We start from the raw sequence: 19698 nt of genomic DNA on the forward strand, positions 1-19698 counted from the left end.
GGAGGCCCTGGGCCACCGCGGTGGATCCCGTGTGCTCGCGGGCACGGAGGGGCTGGTGGCCACCCAGGGCACCGCTGCTGCCAGCAGAGCCCGAGCAAAATGGGGCTGGAGAGGTGGGAAACTCAGGACATGGTTGTCTCCTGAGGGAGCTTGGGGGCAGCCTGGGTTTATTGGGGGGGGGGGGAGGAAACTTTGCGGCAGGCTACGGCTCTGGTGGTGAGCGGGGCGGTTGCGGTGCTCCGGCCCCAGGTACGGGCAGCAGTGGGGCTGCGCAGGGCTCGAGGGCAGGGGCAGGTGCTGGCTGAGCCCCCCGAGGCTGGGCCAGCGCAGGGTGGTGGCCCTGGGTGTCCCTCAAGGGCTGGGCAGGGTTTGTGCCTGTCCCACCTGGGTGGCAGGTGGCCGCGGGCGGGCGTCTCGGGGGCGAGCCGTGGTCAGGGAGCTGAGCGAGGTTCTTCCAACCTGGCCCTCGCTGCTCCCGGGAATGGTTGTAAATGCTTCAGGCGCGGAGCGGCTGCTTTGGATCAACCCCCCCCCCCAGCAGCACCTCGGGGGCCTCAGACTCTGTCCCATCCTGGCACCCGTTCCCCCTGCCCCATCACCTCCTAGCCATCCTTGTCCCTGGCAGGTCCTGGGGACACTCTGCCCCTTCCACCCTTGACCCAAGCCCTCTCCTCATCTCAGCTACCCCCAAACCCCTCCGATCCCCCCTGACTCCAGCCCAGCCCTCCACTTCCCAGGTGGGAGCAGATCCCCTCAGCTCAGCAGCTCGGGGCCGGGGTATTTCGGGATGGGCAAGCCGGGGGATCCCAGACACCCTGTGCAGCTATAGCCGAGGGAGAGCCAGCTCGGGGCTGAGCGCTGCTCCCCGTGCAGGATGCGGACTCTCCTCACGTCTTGCCCCTCGGGAACTGAGGCACCCTCTCAGGAAGGTCTCGAAGATCTCCCCAAGGATAAGCACCTCCTTGCTGCCTTCAGGGCATTATTTTGGCAAGTTGTCTGCCAGATGCTTTGGATCAGATATCTTTGGTCCCCAGAGCTAGCTCCTGTCCCCTGGCTCTGTGGCAGTGCCGCCGAGGGGGTAGCAAAGGCAGGAGAGATGTGCAGGATGACGGCTTTGGCTGTCCCGTGCTCACACGGAGCAGCAACAGCTTGGTGACCTTGGCACCGTCTGCCAAGAGACACCTAGAGCCCTTGCTCGCGTTTGGGGCCAAGCTTGCCCCTTGCTCCCGGGATGTGCCCCTTGCAGGGCTGGCCAGGAGGGATGGGAGTTCAAACAGATGGGAAATGTCCCTCCCGCTGGCTCCACCCTTTATCTGCCCAGCCACATCTTGCCCCTACAAGCGGGACTTTTTGGAAGGGAAAGGTTGTGGCAGAGTCAGGCTCTGCTCCCCTTTTTGAATGTGAGGAGCAGCAATTTTTCTCCTTCTTTTGGGTTGCTCGGAGGCCGTGCTCCAGCCCTCAGCCGGGGGCTGCGCAGCATCAGGACTATCTGCAAACCGTTTCCCCTGTGCACCGAAATGCAGCTGCCTCTGGGGGTAGAGTGGTGGCTGTTTAACAGCCCTTCTGCCCAGGAGGGGACCATAGGGCCCACGGGTGCCGTTGTGTGAGAAGGGGATGATGCAGAGCTGGGAAGAGGCTTGGTAATGCCTGCTGGAACAGGAGCCCTCCGAAGGGTCTAAGCTAGACAAGGGGATTTCTGCAGCTCTAAAAGCGCTGCCTTTCCATGCTCCTCCTCTGCTCCTGCCAGATGTGCTGGGGGCCACTGAGATGTAGACGCGAGCGGCTTGTGCAGATTCTTGCTAACCCCATCGCAGGGCCTGGTGGTTACCAATGGGGCTGTGCCGGTGTCCCTGAAGGCAGATGGTGAATGGTGCGCTGGCGGGAAGAGGGGGAGGCGGAGGAGGTGTCTGGGACTTTCTGGGAGAGCACTGGGCTGAGAGGGATGCTCGGTGGAGGGGTGGGAGGCAGCAGCAGTCACAGCTTTCCTCTCGAAGGCTTTACCTTGCATATCTCCAGCTCTGTGAGCCGGGCTCCTCGGGCCAGAAGAAGGCAAAAAGGGGCCTGATGGGCTGGGTGCTGCAAAATCACTCCCCATGGCGGTAAGCCGGATGGGGGAAACCCATCTGCCCAGATGCACATCCCCGACTTTGGGAGCCAAAGCACCCCGGTGGCTCTGAGTCTGAGGTCGCATCCATCCTCCAAGTGAGCCCAGCTCCACGCCGGTGACAGAGCACAGAGTCTGGCCCTTGAATTTGGCTCCAGGTTAAGCCAGCAAAGCTCTGGCACCCACCCCTGAACTGGCCTTGCATCCCCCTGTGGAAGATGTGATGGGTTTGGCCCAGCAAGCTGCTAGTGGTGCAGGCAGGGCTGCAGGATGGAGAGGTCTGGAGCTGCCCAAGGGAAAGTGCTCGTGGGTTGTCCAGGGAGAAGAGCCTCAGTGGAGACCTCACGTCTGCAAGCAGCAACAGGGCCACAGCTCTGGGGGAGCACCAGTGGCACCACAGGCAGAAGGACTGAATGGACAGGGTTTGCTTGTAGGGTCTTGCCAACAAATCCATGGTGGAAAGAGCAAAGAAATAGCCAGGGGTAGCATCAAAACCCATCCAGGATTTCCCCCGAGCCCCTGACCCTGCTCCGCAATGCTCTGCTGCCAGGAGGGAATGGCAGCAGAGCCTCGGGCTCCCATGGCGCCTTGGCACCCGAGGGTCCCTGCGTGCTGCAGGGACGTGGACACCGAGAAGGATGTTCTCTGGTGCAGTCAGGAGAAGGACGGGTGTTTCACAGTCCTGCTCTAACCTTGGCGCCTTGATCTGTGTGTCCCTCTGACAGGTGGTTTGAGCTCCTTGCTCAGCCAAGGCACGACGGATGCGGCTCTGCTCTGTCCCTGCCGTCAGCTCAGGGCCGTGGATTTCAAATCATGCGAGAGCTGCCTTTGATCCCGGTGCGGCTGCACAGGTTTCCTCCCTCCTCGGCTTTCTTTCCCGTCCCTGCCAGCTCTTTGGGGGCCAGGCGAGCATTGCTGGGTGGCGGGGAAGGCTGTGTGACGGCTGCCTGCAGACCTGTCTCATGTGTCGGGGAATCCCAGAGATGCTCACAGCATCCGTGCGGGAGGAAACATCTGGAGGCTTAGACCGCCTCCATGCAATGCCTCACTCTCTCTTCCTTGCTCATGGCTGCCCGGGAATGCAGATCAGTCCCTCCCGTGGGGCACGCTGCCTGGGGAGCTTGGCATACACAGGAGACCCTGGAAAATTTCCACTTCCCTGCCTAGATGAGGAACAGTTGCATTGGGAAGGAGGAAATCTGCTGGCTGCCAAGGGCCTGGGTGGGAAGCGCAATCCACGGTGTCGGCACGCCGTGCTCGTGAGGGGCTCCCTGGGGAGCCAGAGATACCAGCTGCAGGCACGTGGCCCGGGAAGCCGTCAGCTGCCTCTGCTTCCCCAAATGAATTAGCCGGGCATCTGCACATGCTCTGCTACTTGGGCACAGCAAAGGTGCCTTCCTCCAAACGGGGTGTCACCGGGGCTGGTGGGGCAGGGAATTGCCCCTGCGGTGGGGTCCCGGGGTGCGAGAGGAGGTGTTGGAGGTGGGGTCTTGCTGGGCGCAGGGAGGGGTGTAGCCAGGGCAAGGAGATGAGGCCAGTTCGGGGATCAGTGGTGCTGGAGAGGGGTGAGGTTGCTGGAACGTGGGGTCAGAAGCGGAGGGACTTGCCCCAGGTCCCACAGAGATTATAGGCGCCGGGTAGGACTGAGCCTCCCTCCCCCGCGAGGCTGACGGCTGCTCCGAACCCCTGCCGCTGCCCCAGGCAACCCCACCGCCCTCTCCAACACACCGGCTGGACAGAGCATCTCATTGCTCCCATCACCCTGCAGGCTGAGCTCGCCTCCTGGGCACAGCCAGTCCCACGCAGGGTCCCACGCAGGGAGAAAGGGTCTGGCCAGGAGCCCAAGTGTCTTTGAGGGGAAGAGCAGTGTCCCCCTGGATTTGTGCTGGCCACAGCCATCTGCAAGAGTCCCTGGCCAGGTAGGGCAAAAAAAGCAAGAGCAGGCTGGCCCAGGTGCTGGAGCAGAAGATGGAGAAAGAGGTCTTTGCGCTGGGAGAAGCTGAGTGAGAGGCTCCCGTTGTGCACGGCAGAGTCCGGGGGCATCTGGAAGCGTTTCAAAAATGCCTGGAGCCTCGGTGTCACCCAGCCCACGGTGCTCCCAGCACTGCATGGCCTGGCATTTGCTTCGTGGCATCCAGCTGGCACCCTGCGCCCCCGCAGATCTCCAGGAGCTGCATCTCGAGCCTCTGCGCTGAACCAACCCATGGCTCGTGTTGTAGCATCCTCACCAGCTCTCGGGTTTCCCCTGCCATAAATCCCTGCACCACTGTGCTCGCCCAAGGGCTTTGAGCCTCCGGTTCGGCAGGAAGGTACGAGGCCATCTCCATCGCGAATCGGGGCCCTTGGCTCTAGCCCAGGAGCGCTCAGCCCAGAGCAGCTGCTGAAGAGCCATTTGGCAAGGAGAGAGCCTGAAACTGCTAAAGAATGGAACCGATTTAGATGTGGGTGACACGTTTATTATGTAAAATTATAGTTTGTGCAGTCATCAGAGCAGCTAACTAAAGGTTACAGTGGGAGCTGTATTACTGAGGGCTCAATCATCGTAATTACCTCCCATTAGATCACCTTCTTTGCAACTGAGACACGTCGTAAGGGAAGCTACTATTTACCTCCAGTTGCTACCGGAGCAAACACAGATTTACCCAGTGTGCGGGATCCCTCTTTCTGTGTGACTGTGGGGGCTGGGAGAGGGTGTCTGTCTGTGGCTGATGCGTCCCCATGGGAAAGGGGATGGTGTGTTCGTGCACATCTGTGTCACCGTGTGTTTGTCCCACCTTTGTCAAGGCAGAGGACCCGAATGCAGGCGTGAAAGTTGATCCCAATGGTCTAAGGTATTGGATGAAACAGAGCCGTGGCTATAGGAAGAATACGCTTGGCTAGAGGTAGAGCAGGGCCAAAGTCACCCGTGCCAGGGCTGGAGGGAGTGGGAAGAGCAGCAGGTAGAGCTGTGTTTGGTCCTGGGTCCCGGCTGCTGTGTCTGGACTGTCCACCAGGACCGAGCAGAGGTCAGTGAGAGGAAGGAAGAGCTGGCGAGAGCCTGCAGGTTATGTCTGTGCAGGGACAGAGCCCAGCACCGCATCCAGCATCTCCTCCGCGATGGAGGGATGAACAGTGAGAGGATGCTGGTGCTGGTGAGAGCTGCATGACCCACGCCAGGGCTGGCTGCACAGCAGAGCCTGGAGATGTGATGGGTGGTGGTTCCATGCATCACTTGGGAAGAGCTGGCAGTCCTCTGGGCCAGGACTGAGTCGTTCTCCTTGTCTGCCCAAGAGAAGGTCTCCAGAGAGGCTGTCTGAGGGACGAGGGGCTCTGGGTGCTGCAGGGCTCCCCGGCCCAGCCAGCGTAAGGGGTGAGGGCTGCCGGGCTGCTGGGCTTGGCCCTCGCACGGGGTGTGTGCTCCAGGAGCTGGGAACATCACCCAGAGTCCCTACTCCCTGGGACAAACCAGACTGCTGCCAGCAGTTAGAGGGAATTAGCTGATGGGTTTAGAGGCAGGGCTGCTTTCAAGCTCTGAAAGAGGTCACAGCCCACAGACTGGGAAATGCCAGGCTGTCCCATGAAGGGCTGGAGCAGCCTCTAGCTCTTCCTAAGGTGCTATGAGGACATACCCAGCTCTTGCTTTTGCATGGGCTGTTTTCAGAGTCAAGTCCTCGGGAGTTGTGGGCATAGGGACACCTCTCCCCAGGTCCAAGGTGATCTTCCACCCCAGCGAGTTGAGGGTTTTCTCAGCCCTGCCCCGGTGGGAGCATGAAGGTCTGCGCCAAAAGCTGGGGCACCGTTCACATCATGCTCATGCCTGAGCCACGGGGAAAGGCTAAACTCCCCTGAGCATCGCTCACATAGCACCTAGTCTGGCTGTTTCTTTGCACCATTTCTTTGTACACGGGGACACGGGTGCCGGCTTTGCACGAGGGTGCACAGTGCTGCGCCTTGCACCGTTTCCTTTAGGCATTTCTGTGCTTAAACTGACGTGCAGATGGCTGTAAATGCATTAGTGGGGTCTCCCACTCCTGATCTGGTGCTGAACGTGTGCTCCTGCACGGTGGGGTGTGCGCGTGTCATTTGAGCGATCGTATTCCTTGCTCTCGCTCGCGGTGCCTTCGTTCATTTAGAGCTGCTGAGAGCGGCGAGGTTGGCAGCAGGCCTTGGCGCACGCAGACGTAGCTGCGACCTCTCCCTTCCCAGCCCCGCAAAGTGTGAGCTCTGCGCAGGAGCTGGCAACGCTGCTTCACTTTGCCAGGCCTAATGATCTGTCATTTTCCCACAATAAATAGCAATTACCAGAATATTGCTGGTGACTTTTTGGGTGCTTTCAGTTTGTGTAATGCCTTCTAGCTCTAATTAGCAGACAGGCTGGCAGGCTGCTCTCTGGCCGCAGCGGAAGGAGAGGAGCAGTTTGCTGTCAGAGGGCTGTTCCTGCTTTGTCCAACCTGTATTTTAAGATCCCAAGAGGTGGAGCTGCTGGCTGTTTTCTCGGGGATGCCATGTTGCAAACCCAGCTCCCTCCCTGCTAGGACTGGCTCTCCTGAAGTCCTGCCTGTGTCGGTAGAGGGACCGCAGACCTCCTGGCAATCATGTTGGCTGCAAACATGGGCCCTGCTCTAGATAACAGTAGAAGCCAGAGGTGTTTGAGCTGAGAGTTATTAGCAGAAAGGGAAGCAAATTTTCCTCTCTCTATTTCCTGGAGGGTAATTGGGAATATAGTGGAGATAAGCAAGGTCTGAAAGCAATGACGCATGCTGAGCTGGGAGCTCCCAGCTTCAGGAATACTGAGGAAAGAGCCCGGGATATGGTTATTCCCAAGAGGAGGCTCTGCACAGACTTTCTCTCCAGGCATGCTGCGAGCCTAATGCATGCCGGGATTCCCGTCCCACCACGCGGTGGCCCTGCTATGCCAACGCGATCAATACAGCCCAAGGTTATGAAACTCCTTCGTTCATGTGCTTGGATTTTGGGAGCTTTCTGCAGCAGGAGAGGCTGTGCAGAGGATGCTGGCTGACTGCAGTCCTGTGGAGGGAGCATGGGACATGCCGGCGTGCTGCGGGATGCGGGAGCTGTTGAAGGGAAGACGTGCCTACGGTTCCCCATCAGACCCCCGGCATGGAGCTTTGCTGCTTAGCTCACGTCCTTGTGCCGGTGCCTGCCTCAGCCCGCTGAGCTTTTAGTGCTTTTCAAAGTCTTAGTAAGAGCAATTCAGGCATTTCTGAGAGTGAAATTAGGACAATCTACATGGCTTCGCTCATTCGTTTTTTCCCAATTCTTTCTGGACAGTGCTCGCACCCTCATTCTCTCAGACAATGATTGACAGCTTCCATGGGAGATGGGAAAAGATGCCTCCATTTTATCAATTTATGAACTTCTAGGAAATCTTGGCTTGCAGATGCTCAGCAGGGATGTGGTAGGATTAGGCTGATTAGGGTCCTCCAGAGCATCTGTCTGCACCAGTGTGGTCCAGCCTCAGTCTGCCGGGCCCAAAAAGGACTTTCTCTGCAGTCGATGCCCTTTGGGGAGACCACACCAAGAACAGTGAGACCATTTCCCCTCCACTCTACATGATCCCTTCTGGTACCCAGGCAGCACCAGCAAGGAGAGCCCAACCATTTCAGAGGAAGAAGAGCTGGAGAGGATGGACAACCTGGGGTGAGAACGGGGGGAAGAGTTGAGGTTAGGAGCTCAGAGGTGCCTAGCATGGAGAAGGGAAGATGCTCTCAGGTGTTCAGGCTGGGGCAGAAGATGATGCCTTTGGTGGCCATTGGAGCGTGACCCTCAAAGGGGGCCAGTGCATGGGGGTGATGCACCTCCTCCCAGCACCCCAGGTGCAACTGATGTGGGCACCATAGCTATCCACACTCTGGTGCAGTCAGAAATCGCTGATGAGCACCTCACAGCATGGGACATCTCTACAACCCCATGTCTCAGCTCTCTGATAAGTGGGGTGATATGTGGTTGTGGAGCGGGACAGCAGCTGCCCCTCAGACAAGACACGATCCCACAGGATGTGCTCCATGGCTGTGCTAACGTGTTGGTACAGCACGGCTAAATCCACGTTGCCCTGACAACCTTGCTCTCATTTCCAAACTTTTCAGGGCTTGCCTTGGCAGCACTGAGGGTTTTTATTAACGAGCTTTTGGGCCTGCAGTTACTTCGCCATTCCTGTAGTATCAGACGACTGTGCCAGCGTCCCTACGCTGCCCCCGGTAATTTGGGGCAGGATGGTGAGTGTGGTCGAGGTCTGGAGGTAGGTGGAACATCTCTGTCTCACAAAGGCATCTGAATTCATATGGGCAGCGTTTAGGTTTGCCCTTCAGACGCTTGGAGAAACTTTGAGTTTGGATGTCGGTGAGTGCGTGAGCAGATCTCACTGTTACCCTACAACAGAACTTGCTCTGATTTGTGTTTTTAGCATTATAAGCAAAAGTGACAGTTTATACAAATAGCTTGAAATCCTGTCTGGAGAGACTCAGATTGGATTTTTCCTGGCTTTAATGAGGGTATTAAACATAGCTGAACTTTGCTGTCATCTCTGATAGCAAAGATCCCGCGACCGGGATTCATGGAGCAATAGCACATTGTTCATTTATCCGAGTAACTTTATCATGCGGCCTACAGATTTCAGCAAAAAGTCGCCTCTTGTACTTGTCTCCTTGTTGGGATCCAAGACTCATGATGATTAACATAATTAGTCTCCCACTTCAGAGTCCTTCATTTACACTGTTTGCCTTGAACTGGTACTTGGACACAAATATTTAACAACCCTTCAGCTGGAAGCTGGGTTATGTCCCTCCCTGAAATAAGATGCATTGCCTGTTGCAGTCCCAATGAAGGGAATCTTTTTACATTTGCTCCAGGGTGGCATTGACTAGGAGACGTCTCAGGTTATTGTGTGAAAAATAAATTTGTAATTCTCGCAGTTGGGGAGAAAATTGTAAAAATGTAACCTCCTAAACCATTCAAAAAGGAAGCAGTTGACAAATAAAGGAAGGCAACAGGGATCTAGAGAAGATGGAAATGAAGAAGAGACTTCAGTGAATTGGTGGAGGAGACCTCTTGGGAAATAAGCCTAAGGAGGGGTGAAAAAGTTGTTTCAGTGCATGGTGCCCTGACCAGGCACAAGGCCTCCAACCTGCAGGAGGAACAAGCGGTATTGGGAGTGACCAGCTTGGCTGAGTCACGAGTTCTCCCCAGCTTCAAGCACAGGAAGGAAACGCAGAGAAAGCAGGTCACACTACTAGGATGAATATGAGATCGCAGGGGCATGATGAAAGGCTAAAGCGCAAAGCAGGACACAACTGGAAGGGGCTTAGAGAGTAACAAGAATTACTGATGTAAATGTCTTAGCATGAAGAAGGAAGATCCACTGCTCAGCAATGAGAGGAAGCCGGGACAGATGATGGAGGTCCATGTGTTTGGTGCCTTTTGTGCAATGGTATTTGCTGAAAAGTGTATTGCATTCAGGTGGCGAACGTCATGGATAAGATCATGGGCTAGAAACTGGGGAGAAGGCCAGTTACGGGCACTTGGACAAGATGGACCTTCTCAAACTGGGCCAACATTGTCAGGGCAGTAGTGATTAGAGCAGAATATCTGTAGCAAGCAGATGAGATACCTGGCACAGCTGGGCCTCGTCTTTAAAAAGAGGGGGGAAGTCATGCCAGTGATTTGGGGACCTATCAGTGTAACCTCAATTTCCAAAAACCTGCTAGAACAATTACTCAAGCCTTTGGCGAGGAACTGAGAAGAACATGTGGCGATGAGGAACAGCAATGAGAACAGAAGAAAATGGGGGGGAAAGGGATTTTGAAACTTTGATAAGAGCGGGTTCCCATCAAGTGTCTGCAGCAGGGCTGGAGGAATCGGGGCCGATGGGCAGAGGAGACTCCCCTGCCAGGCTAGCCTATCCCATAAAAATCCCATATCCTGCCTGAGAGCAGCAGTGTCAAAACTGAGTGTTTTTAACAGGGAAAAGTCTGGAAACACGGTATTGTAGGGAAAAAAGTGCTGGTTCACAGGCTGGAAAGCTTTCGTTTAAACATCTTGCACTGAGCAAACCGCTGTGAGTCCGAGGTGGGGCTGTGCCAGGCTCTGCCCCTCCAGCTGCTCTGGCCCGAGCCCTGGGCACTGCAGGGCTCCTGCGCTGGGGACCCCCTGCCCACAGTCCTCTCTTCAACCGGAGCTGCCGAAGACATCCTCAGCCTGATGCCCCATCTCCAGTGAACACCACCGACCCTCCCCAGCCCCTCGAGAAACCCCCGTGAGCAGATGAACTCCCTTGTGTGCCTGCTCCTTGCTGGCCGCGGCGGTGCTGTCCACGATGCTGTCCATCTCTCCTGCTCTGGCACTGGATCTCAGGGTCTCCCTTTGGTCAGCAGCTGATTTCCAGCCCAGCATTGCTTCCAAGAGGGATTTTCATCCTGAGGTGACTGAGATGGGATTTTTCTGTGCTCTGGACTTGAAGCACAAACATTTCAGTACCCTCCCACGAGTTCGTGGATCTGTTTTGTTTTGCTTTTCCATGTTAGATATTTATGTACCAAAAAATAGCCCTGGGGCCTTTTTGCTTCTTGTTTTCTTCTCCTGGGAGCTGGAGAACGCCAAGCTGTGACACTGTTTATTCACATCCTTTTTCCCTGCCTTGCTTCTGGGAGCCGTTTATGGGTTGATGACAGTGGGAGCTGATAAATCCCACTTTTCTGCGACAGCGGTGCCTGGGTTAATGTCTCTGGAGCTGCTCCTGGGCACAGATTTGCTCAGTCATTGGTAGCGCTGTTTCTGCAATGGGCTGGGAGCACTGCCTGCATCACGGGCTCGCTGGAGAAAGCGGCATTTTGTAGATCCTCGAAACATCCCTGTGGGTATGCAGCCCAGTCAGGGAGAGAGCAGAGGGATAGGTCCAGAGCTGGGATTCAGACCGTGGCTCTTCGCTTTGGAGCCGTTCTAGAGAGCCATGGGAAAACATGCCAGAATACCTCCGCAAAAAGCCAGGACCAAATCTGCTGTCTCCATGGGAAATCTCTCAGCTCTCCAGATTTTATCCTGTGTTTAATTATTGCCATCTGCTATTCCAGTCTCCAGGGGCTGTTTGGTCTGTTTGGTGACTGTTGGTCTCCGGTTAAATCAGCCCCACTGTTTTTTCCTTGAGTGTGGACTCCCTGCCTATCTTCCTGGCTTCCTTGATGCTCTCATCCCCGTCTGGTATGGGGCGGCTGTTCTCTTCCTTGCTTGCAACGCTTATTTGCATTCAACTTCACGGTTATGCCTTGCTAAATCCCTTCCATTTTTAATCGTGTTCATTGTCTCATAATAACATCAACATTTTTCCAGACTGGTGTTGTCAGTGGAGTTTTGGAGGGCTCACGATGGGCTGCAGCATTTCCCAGCCTTTCTTCAGAGGGACATGGCACAGGTTTTTTAGCAGAGAAAGTCCTTTTCCAAGGTGTTTCTCTGTCATTTGACTTAAATGAGCATGAAGAATCATCCTAACAAAGAAATCCAAGAACGTTCAACAACCCAGACCCAGACTTCCAGATTAGTTAATGACACACTATCCACTTAGAAATTAAAAAAGAAAATCCACGGGCCTATGATTAAATGAATCCCTCTTAAGGGCAAAAACATGTTAAGCATGTACAGCTATCTCTGCTATGTCTCCACTGTCATAAATACACTGGAGCATTTAAGTTTTATTTGCCCCGCAGGGGGAATCCTGTCAAACAGCAGTGGGAGGTGCACGTGCAGCAGCCGGGCTCGGGTTTGCCAGTTCTCATTATTTTACCGTGAGTTTTATGATCCTTGGTGCAACTCGTAAAACGCCAGCTCCTGGACTGAAGCGATTACAAGAGAATCTCTGCGTTCATCTAAAAAATAATAGCACTTCCTCCTTGGTGGCTTCAGAGCAAAGCTGGAAAATGTGACATCTGTGGGTTAAGAATGCAAGAAATGTCCTGCTGGGTCAGCACGAAGCTCCGTCCAGTCCAGGTGCTGTCTCTGGCCACAGCGGTGGGAGATGCTATTTTGGGAGAGCGCGTGAGTGTGGCTGCTTTCTGCTCCTCTTGCCTCCCCCAGCAAGCCCAGCTGCGTTAGAGATACGGGGGACATCCCTGCCTTAGGATGTGTTTGAGGACCTGCTGTCCATGAGCGCGTCTAATCCCTTCCCGAACCTGCCAACGCCGTCTGTCTCCGCGGCCTCACGTGATAGCCAGCCCCTGCGCTCCGGTCCCCGCTGGGTCGAGAAGTGCTTTCTGCTGTCTTACCCTGATCTGCCAGCTCCAGCAGGCCCCTCCTGCCCTGGTGCTGTGGGATTTGGTGACTAACAAACAGCTCTGCCGTCGTGATTTTGTAAACCTCAGACGTGTCCCCTTCAGCCGTCACCTCTCTGAGCTGAAATCTCAGCCTTTTTACTCTCTTTTGGGGAGGCAGCTGCTCCATCCCCTGGATGGTTGCTGTTACCTCTCTTCATAGCTGTGTCCTTCAAACCACAGTGCAGATGACTAATCATTATCAACCCAGCAGGCAAAGAGACAGAGCTCCAAACTCCTGGTTTTTAGACGCTGTGATTTGTTCACAGTCAGCTTTTGAGGGTGCGGGGATGATTGTTTCCAAGATGAGAAAAACAAAGCGGAATAGGGACATCTTGAATGTGCAAAGTAAAATTCGAACAGCAAAATACCATTTTGTTGTACAGATGGCGTGGGGGCTTCAGCAGAGAAGCAGGCTGGGTCCCAGAGCCAGGAGCACCTCGCGGTCTGGCCAGTCCCACCTTGCTCCTGGCAGCCAGGTCTCGCCCACGCAGTCACCATCCCTTGGCCGGGACTGTGCCTGGGGCTGTACGGCCAGTTCAGCACCTTCCTTCTTTCCTCCAGGACTTTTAGAGCTGAGAGATCAGATCAAAGCAATGCTAAACCTTGGTAGCCCCATGCCAGAGAAAAGACTGAAAGCACCAAACGGTGCACATGCCCTCCATCCTCCCCAACGCCCCATCCCCACAAGAAGGGATGGCTGTCCCCAGCCCAAAGCCCTCCCAAAACCTTTGGACGTTCGCCTCCCGTTAATGGCAGAGTGGTGATTACGGTGGAGCTGGGAACGGGCTCATCATTGCAAAGCGCCTGCGCGTTCGCTACGAAGCATTTGCGCAAAGGTTGTTTTGACGTCTCCTCTCTTGAACCCCGGCAGCCTGTATTAAACTGGACCCAGATGTGACCGGTGAGCGTTGCCTCTCCCTGGCCCTGGTGATGTCTAATCCCAGACCGAGTGCCCAGGCAGCCCAGGAATCAGGGCACGCCGGGTTTGGGGTTGTGATGGGCACCGGCATATTTGACATCATCCTCTCTGGCAAACCCTCTCGGTCCTGGGGCTGGGAGGAGAAAGTCTCTTTTTTTAGTTTCGTCTAGTGATCACTTTGCATCTTGTTTGCCGTCCTTCAGCTAGACATTCACCTTCATCTCTTATGCAGAGAAGGCTTTAATTGCCAGTCGCCGCTGCCAGATTGTCTCCTGGCATTGCTGAGCAGATAAAGCGAGGAGAAATTAGACATTCAGATCCATCATCGTGCGTGTCATGCGGGGAAGTGTCGGAGGAGCCGTGCCCAGTCCTCCTCGAGAGGCTCCCTGCTCTCAGCCAGATTCAGCAGGAAAATGGGACAGATCGCAGCCAGCTCTGGGCATCGGGTTCCCCCAGGGAGCCTGGAAGCGCCGACTCAAAGCGTCTTGGCGTGAAACTCGGAGCTTTCCCTGCGCTTGCACCACACTGGCCATCTCCCAGCCCAGAGCAAAGCAGCCTCAGCACGCGCCCGCGATTCTCGTCTCCATGGCGTGAGAGCCCTGGAGCTCAGCGGCACGACGGGGCTGCCCCCGTTGCCTCCAGCCCACAGACCTGCAGCACGTTTGTGCTCTGTGCTTGGCTGCTGTGCCATGCCGGTGGCTCCGGCATCTCCCTGCAGAGCTGCTTGGAGCCATGCAGGAGCATGCAGTCCTCCTGCAAAAAGAAGAAGCTGGGGTCCAGCAGCGGGAACCTGCATTGGGATCCTGCAGGCATTTCCTGACATCCATGCAAGCCCTATCCCTGCACGGGAGCCGGCTGCACCCCGGGCAGCCTGGGAGCACCCCAGGGTGGCAGCACGGCCACCCGGAGCCTTACGCCCACTCGGAAAGACAGAGCGATGCTGCGCGGTCGCTGGGTGCTGGAGAATGGGAATCGAACCCTGGAGGGACCGTCCAGGCAGAGGCCGCATCGGCGCTGGGCTTGGGTGACCGTCCCTCCCAAGCACGTTCCCCATGAGGCCGGTGGGAATTGCTCAGCAGAGAGCTTCCAGCCCCGAGCGTACGCCTGCAATGAGTCGTTTACTTGCAAATACTCCTTCCCTAAGCCAAGTCGGAGGAAGCCAGGCCCGGAGGTGCAAAGGTTGCCGTAGGGAGTGTTGCTACAAGATCATTACTAGATTTAACGGTGGCTGCCCGTGGTGGCAAGGACGGCTGATAGCTATTTACGGTGCTGGGCGGGCTGGGGTGGCCGTTGTGCGCTGATAAAAACCAGCGCGACCTAGTCTGGGATGACGGCACCAGGCTAGGGCGAGCCAGGCTGGCTCCTCTCCAGGGGCACCTGCCCAGCCCCAGCCCCGCGGGAGGTCCGCAGTGGGGACACGAGGGTTTGCAAACCAGGTCTGAGCCGGGGATGTCGTCAAGGGGTTTTGGGAGAGACGAGGTGCTGCCCCAAACCCTGCCCTTTGCAACAGGGGCTGCGGCAATTGCCGTGGCTGGTGATGATTCGTTTTTCGAGGAGAAACGCCTTGCAGACAGAGGCGGCGTTGGCCACCAGGTCCCCGGTGGCCAGTCCCATGTCCTGGCCCGATCTCCTCCACCACCTGCTGAGCATCTTCCACTGCAGCCCACCTCACAGTGGGATTAAAGCCTATTTCTGCCCTACCCTCCTATATCCCCGTTAGAGGTATTGAAGTGTGAGCCAAGGGCCCCAGGACCTTCCGCGTGACTCCCGAAGCCTGGTTAGATAGAGACTTACCGGAAAGTGTCCCTGCTTAGAGAGCCTGGAAATCCCCGCTCGCTCGCTCGGTGGAGGCAGCAGCCTTTGCTCCAGGCCACCTCTCTCGGGGTTTAGGCAATGTTATTTGCTCAGGGATTGGTTCAACTTGCTGCCTGCAGGGCCAAGAGGAAGCCGAGCCGCCCTGCAGGTGCAGGGGATTGGCACCTTGGACCTCCCTCCCCAGAGAAAATGCAGCCTGGGGACATGGGCGCCTCTCCCAGCCGTGGGAGGACGTGGGGCGAGGTGGGCGTTTCATCTGCACCACGTCCCACGCAAACAGGCTCCTGCTCCCAGCGGTGCTGTGGCCCCAAGCATAGGGAGATGCCTTGGTCGCAGTGAACCAGCTGCTGTCCTAGGGACCCAGGAGCGCCCAGGGACCTGCTGTTGTGGCACCCCGGCGGCTATTGGGACGGCGCTGGAGGCAGGAGCTGGCCCAAAGGCAGGAGGAGAGGTCGCATCCCTTCCGCAGCCCGGGTCCGTGCCCTGCACGGCTTTGCAGCGCCTGCGGGTGCTGCAGCCGGCGCTGCAAGGCACCCGCATGGGGTGTCACCTCTGCCCGCACCCTGACCACCCCGTCCCCAACATCCCTGGGTGCCTTTAGAGATGAAGGACACGGGCAGGGTCCAGCCTGCTCTTGAAGGGATTTTATTGCGTGTTTCTCCAGCGCCTGAGCCAGCGGGAGCTGCCAGCGCTGCCGGCGGAGGCAGGCTTTGATCCAGCCCTGCAGGGCTCCTGTCTCACAGTCTTCGGGCTGTGCAGAGAGAGAGAGAGGGAATGTTTTCGTGTGTGTGTGTGTGTGTGTGTGTGTACGCTCACATCACCCTGTGGGTCCTAGCACGTGAGCACCGGCTCCATCCCAGGCCGGAGCAGCAGGGCTGCCATGCCCGGATGGTTCCCACCAGCAGAGCACGCCGAGCCACGGGGGTGTTTAATGCAAGGTAAAAGGCACGAACTCGGTGGGCAGCGGCTCCCCAGCGTCTTCGCAGCTTGCGCCGCCGCCGCTCGCAGCGCCTTGACCTTGCACGCCCAAGCCGCCCTTTCGTGCCTCAGTTTCCCCGCACCAAAAGAGCCCTGGGGATTTTTCCAGCCACCCGCCGGGCGGCTCAGCGCTCTCCTCCGCGTCAGAGCGCCCCGCGAGGCCCCGGCGGGTCCTGCCGTACGCGGGGCGGTCACCCCGTGACTCACGTCCCGGGTTAATCATTCATTTCTCCTCCTCACGCACCTGCCTGAGCCGGGGTCACTTTTCCTCCCGCCAGGCCCGAGGTTCGGCGGCTCCCGACGGCCCAACGCCGCCGCCCGCCAAGGACTCGGGGACCTTGGCTCGCCCCGTCCCTGGGAAAACGAGGCACCGGGGCGGCCCCGAGGGAAACGCCGGTGAGTTTATCCCCCTCCGCGGTGGAGAAGGCTCCGTGGGCTCCCTTAGAGCCGCCCGGGCACACACGGGATGTCCTTTCCGAGCATCGCCGCTGGCGTCCCGCCCGGAGGGGCTCTGGGATTGCAGCTTTGCAGGAGGCCAAGCGTGCAGCGCCACTTTCCATCCTGTGCCCGGATCCGTCCCGGCGAGGTGCAATCCTGCTCCGACCCCGCGGCTCCCAACCCAGGCGTCTCCCCCGCTTCCTCGCCGGGAAAGCTCGCTGCTGTTCCGTGCCGCGTTACGATGCGTTTGTTAGTGATTGGCTTTGATTAATTTAATCAGGTTTAGGGAGCAACAAAAGTCTTTCTAATTAATGCGGGCCAGCGGTATATCGGGTGAGCCAGCTGGGGACGTCACCTCCCCGCTCGGTGTCCCCACGCCGGCCAGCTCGGCGAGGCAAGGAGGGAGGCAAGGGGGGGGGTTATCCGGCGGGATGGGCTCAGCCGCACCGTGCCCCGCATCCCTGGACTGACACGTCCCCGCTCCAGCTCCAGCTCCAGGGAAACTCATAGGAAAAGCCGAAATATTTTATCAGGCGCTGAGCAAATACGTCCCCGAAGGCACATCCGGGGAGAGTCCGTGCAGCGACGTGCACCGGGGCCGGCCCCAAGGGGTGAGACTCCCAGGAGCCGTTCTCGCCCCGGCGAGGAGCAAATGCGTCATTCGCCCCAGTTCCCATCCGGCAGCGACGGGGAACGGACCCGGAGACGCGCAGGTCCTGCCGGCTGCAGGCAGGTCCACGCCCTTGCGGTGTCCTGACGGATCCGAGCATCCTCGCCGGCTCCCCGGCTCCTTCCCCGGGGCTCTGCTGGGGCAGTGGGGATGGAGCCAGTCCTGCCGCTCCGGAGGAAGCGTGGTGGCACCGCAGTGCTCGGAGCTGTACGTCCGCAGCGGCAATCTGGAGGCGGCGTGGGGCTGGTCGAGGGTCGGGCTCGCACCGGCAGCTGGGTCCACAGGGCTGCCGTGGGCACGAGCTGGTCTCCAAGACCCATCTCCATCCCCGTCCTCCATCCACCCCTTCGTGCCGGCGGGGAGCTCCCCGTTCCCTTCCATGACATCCCATTGGCACCAGACCTAGGAGCCGTCACCGCTGCACCCGGGCAGCCCCGGCGCGGGACTGACCCTCCGCTCTGCCCTCCCCCAGGCCGTGGCTGAAGGGTGACCCGAAGGGGACGCAGCCCAGCGCCCCGGCTCTCCCGCAATCCCTCGCCGGCCGGGAGACACCCAGAGCAGGGAACGCGACGCCAGGCAGCGGCGCCAGGCTCCAAGCAGCGTGGAGACACAGCACCCGGCCAGGCTGGAGGGCACCCGGTAAGGCTGCTCCTCGCCCCACGCTCGGCATGGGGGGGATCCCTAGGAGCGGGACCCTCTGTCCTCCGGGATGCTGCACCCCTGGTGCCCTTCCTGATGCCTCTGGAGCCACCAGCCACGCTCGGGGCAGCCTGGTGCAGCCAGGTGCCGGTGCCAGCAGAGGTGGCCTCCACCTCCGACACCGCGTTTGCAACCGGGACCAGCTGGAGATCCTGCACTCCTGGGGTGGCCAAAGGGCTTTTCCACCTCTCTTGGCTTTGGGATCCTCTGTCCCTTGTCCCAGGCTGGCTTTGCCCCATTCCCAGGGCATCCGGAGGCAGGGCTGGCTGCCTGCCCCTAAGCAGAGCCTGCCCCCCCCCCCCGTTGGGGCGCCGGGGGCGGCAGGGGCTGACGGGGAGGTGGCCCTGTCGCTCCAGGGTTAGCATGACGGAGGTGGAGCCCGTGCTGGACTTCGCGTCCTCCGGGAGGACCGGCCGCCGCAACGCCCTGCCCGACATCCTGGGCTCGCCGGCCGGCGTCAGCCCCTCCGACCTGCCCCTCAAGCTCGCCGAGATGTCCCTCAACGCAGGTAGGCGATGGGCAGCGGGGCCGGCACTGCTCCAGGGCACCGCGCGATGGGAACGGGGAGCTCTGCCCGTCACCCCGTGGGGACCGACGCTATGGGCTGGGTCCTCATAGCAGCGGGGGTCCCGGGGACGAGGATGACTACGGTGTTTGGGGAGGTGGGTGGCCAGCCAACGGAAAGGTCTCGGCGTCACCTCACCCCCCCTCCTCGTCTCTCCGCAGACAGGTCCCAGGACATGCAGTCGCCGTCCGCAGAGGTGCCCCCTCCGCAGCCCCAAAGCCCAGAGCTGAAGGACACGTCCTAACCCCCCGCCACCGTCGCGATGCACTTCTGGCCAGCAGGGCAAGGGGACACTGTGGAGCATCAGGCGAGCTTTACCGGCGTGGCCTGGAGTTGGCTGGGTTTTCCTTGGTGCTGTGCAGCACGGACATCTCCTGTCCCCTGGAGGAGCGGAGCGAGGAGGGACCTGCGGTGACGAAGCGGGACTTCCCCAAAGACGGGGAGCTTTGCCCTGCGGGAGGAACCATTTCTTCCGCGGCGTCGCCAGAACCCAACGGCAGGATTTTGCTCCGGGGGGGTGGAATTTTCTTGGCTTCGTAGCAGCGGCGCCAAGCAGAGCTGAGGCGCCCGGTGCTACCACGAGGAGCGTGAAGAGCAGCCCATGGGTATTTTTATCTCAGCGTGTTGGTCACTGTGATGTTTCGGGTACCGTGTCCGTGTCCTGTCCTTTCTCCAGTGGATGATCCCGTATCCTTTTCAGGCCTTGGGGGCAGCACGAACGTCCCCCGTGCTGGGTCTGAACCATCCCACCGAGCCGTTGACGCACAAAACAAGTCCATGTCCTGCCCCGCAGTCGTGGGACTGCGCGATCCTTGGGGTCCGAGAGGGAAACCAGCCTCCGCCGAGCCCCATCCCCGCTTTGCCAGAGGGACGAGGGAAGGGGCCGAGTCCCGCAGCAGCCAGCTCTTGGCCGAGGGTTCAGGCCACGGCCGCGAGTGGAGCACCCCAGGGTGGCACCTGCCCCTTTCACCGGGGCTGGGGTGCTGGGCAGCGGGACCCCCCCCAAAGCCACCTCGCCAGCCCGGGCACCCCTCCATAAGGAGCTGTTTCTGCCGCGGAGGCGATGCTGGCGATTTTGGAGGACGCAACCAGGGTGATGCTGCTTTGGACACCCCGGTGTGTCTCCCTCTGCCAGGGCCACCCACAGCACCCATGCTGGCCCCAGTGCAGGAGCCTTGGGTCCCCCCCGCACCCGCCTCCCCAGGGAAAATC

At 58.7% G+C, this 19698-nt stretch overlaps 1 protein-coding gene across 1 annotated transcript; it reads left to right on the forward strand.

The window, feature by feature from the left end:
• Positions 1-18269: 18269 nt before the first annotated feature.
• On the forward strand, positions 18270-19100 carry LOC106484210 (cAMP-dependent protein kinase inhibitor beta-like). The gene is made up of 2 exons (XM_013942360.2): positions 18270-18429; positions 18648-19100. Exons 1-2 carry the CDS (start codon positions 18285-18287, stop codon positions 18728-18730), a joined length of 228 nt encoding a protein of 75 aa, XP_013797814.1. The 5' UTR covers positions 18270-18284; the 3' UTR covers positions 18731-19100.
• The last annotated feature ends 598 nt before the right edge of the window (positions 19101-19698 follow it).

The sequence above is a fragment of the Apteryx mantelli genome, chromosome 27 (genome assembly GCF_036417845.1).
Source record: "Apteryx mantelli isolate bAptMan1 chromosome 27, bAptMan1.hap1, whole genome shotgun sequence".
Classification (NCBI taxonomy): Eukaryota; Metazoa; Chordata; class Aves; order Apterygiformes; family Apterygidae; genus Apteryx; species Apteryx mantelli.

Excerpts from the sequence above, each read along its gene's own strand:
- LOC106484210 (XM_013942360.2), top strand. The coding sequence starts at position 18,285 with ATGACGGAGGTGGAGCCCGTGCTGGACTTCGCGTCCTCCGGGAGGACC. Across the intron at positions 18,430-18,647 it reads CGAGATGTCCCTCAACGCAG|ACAGGTCCCAGGACATGCAG; the intron begins GTAGGCGATGGG and ends GTCTCTCCGCAG.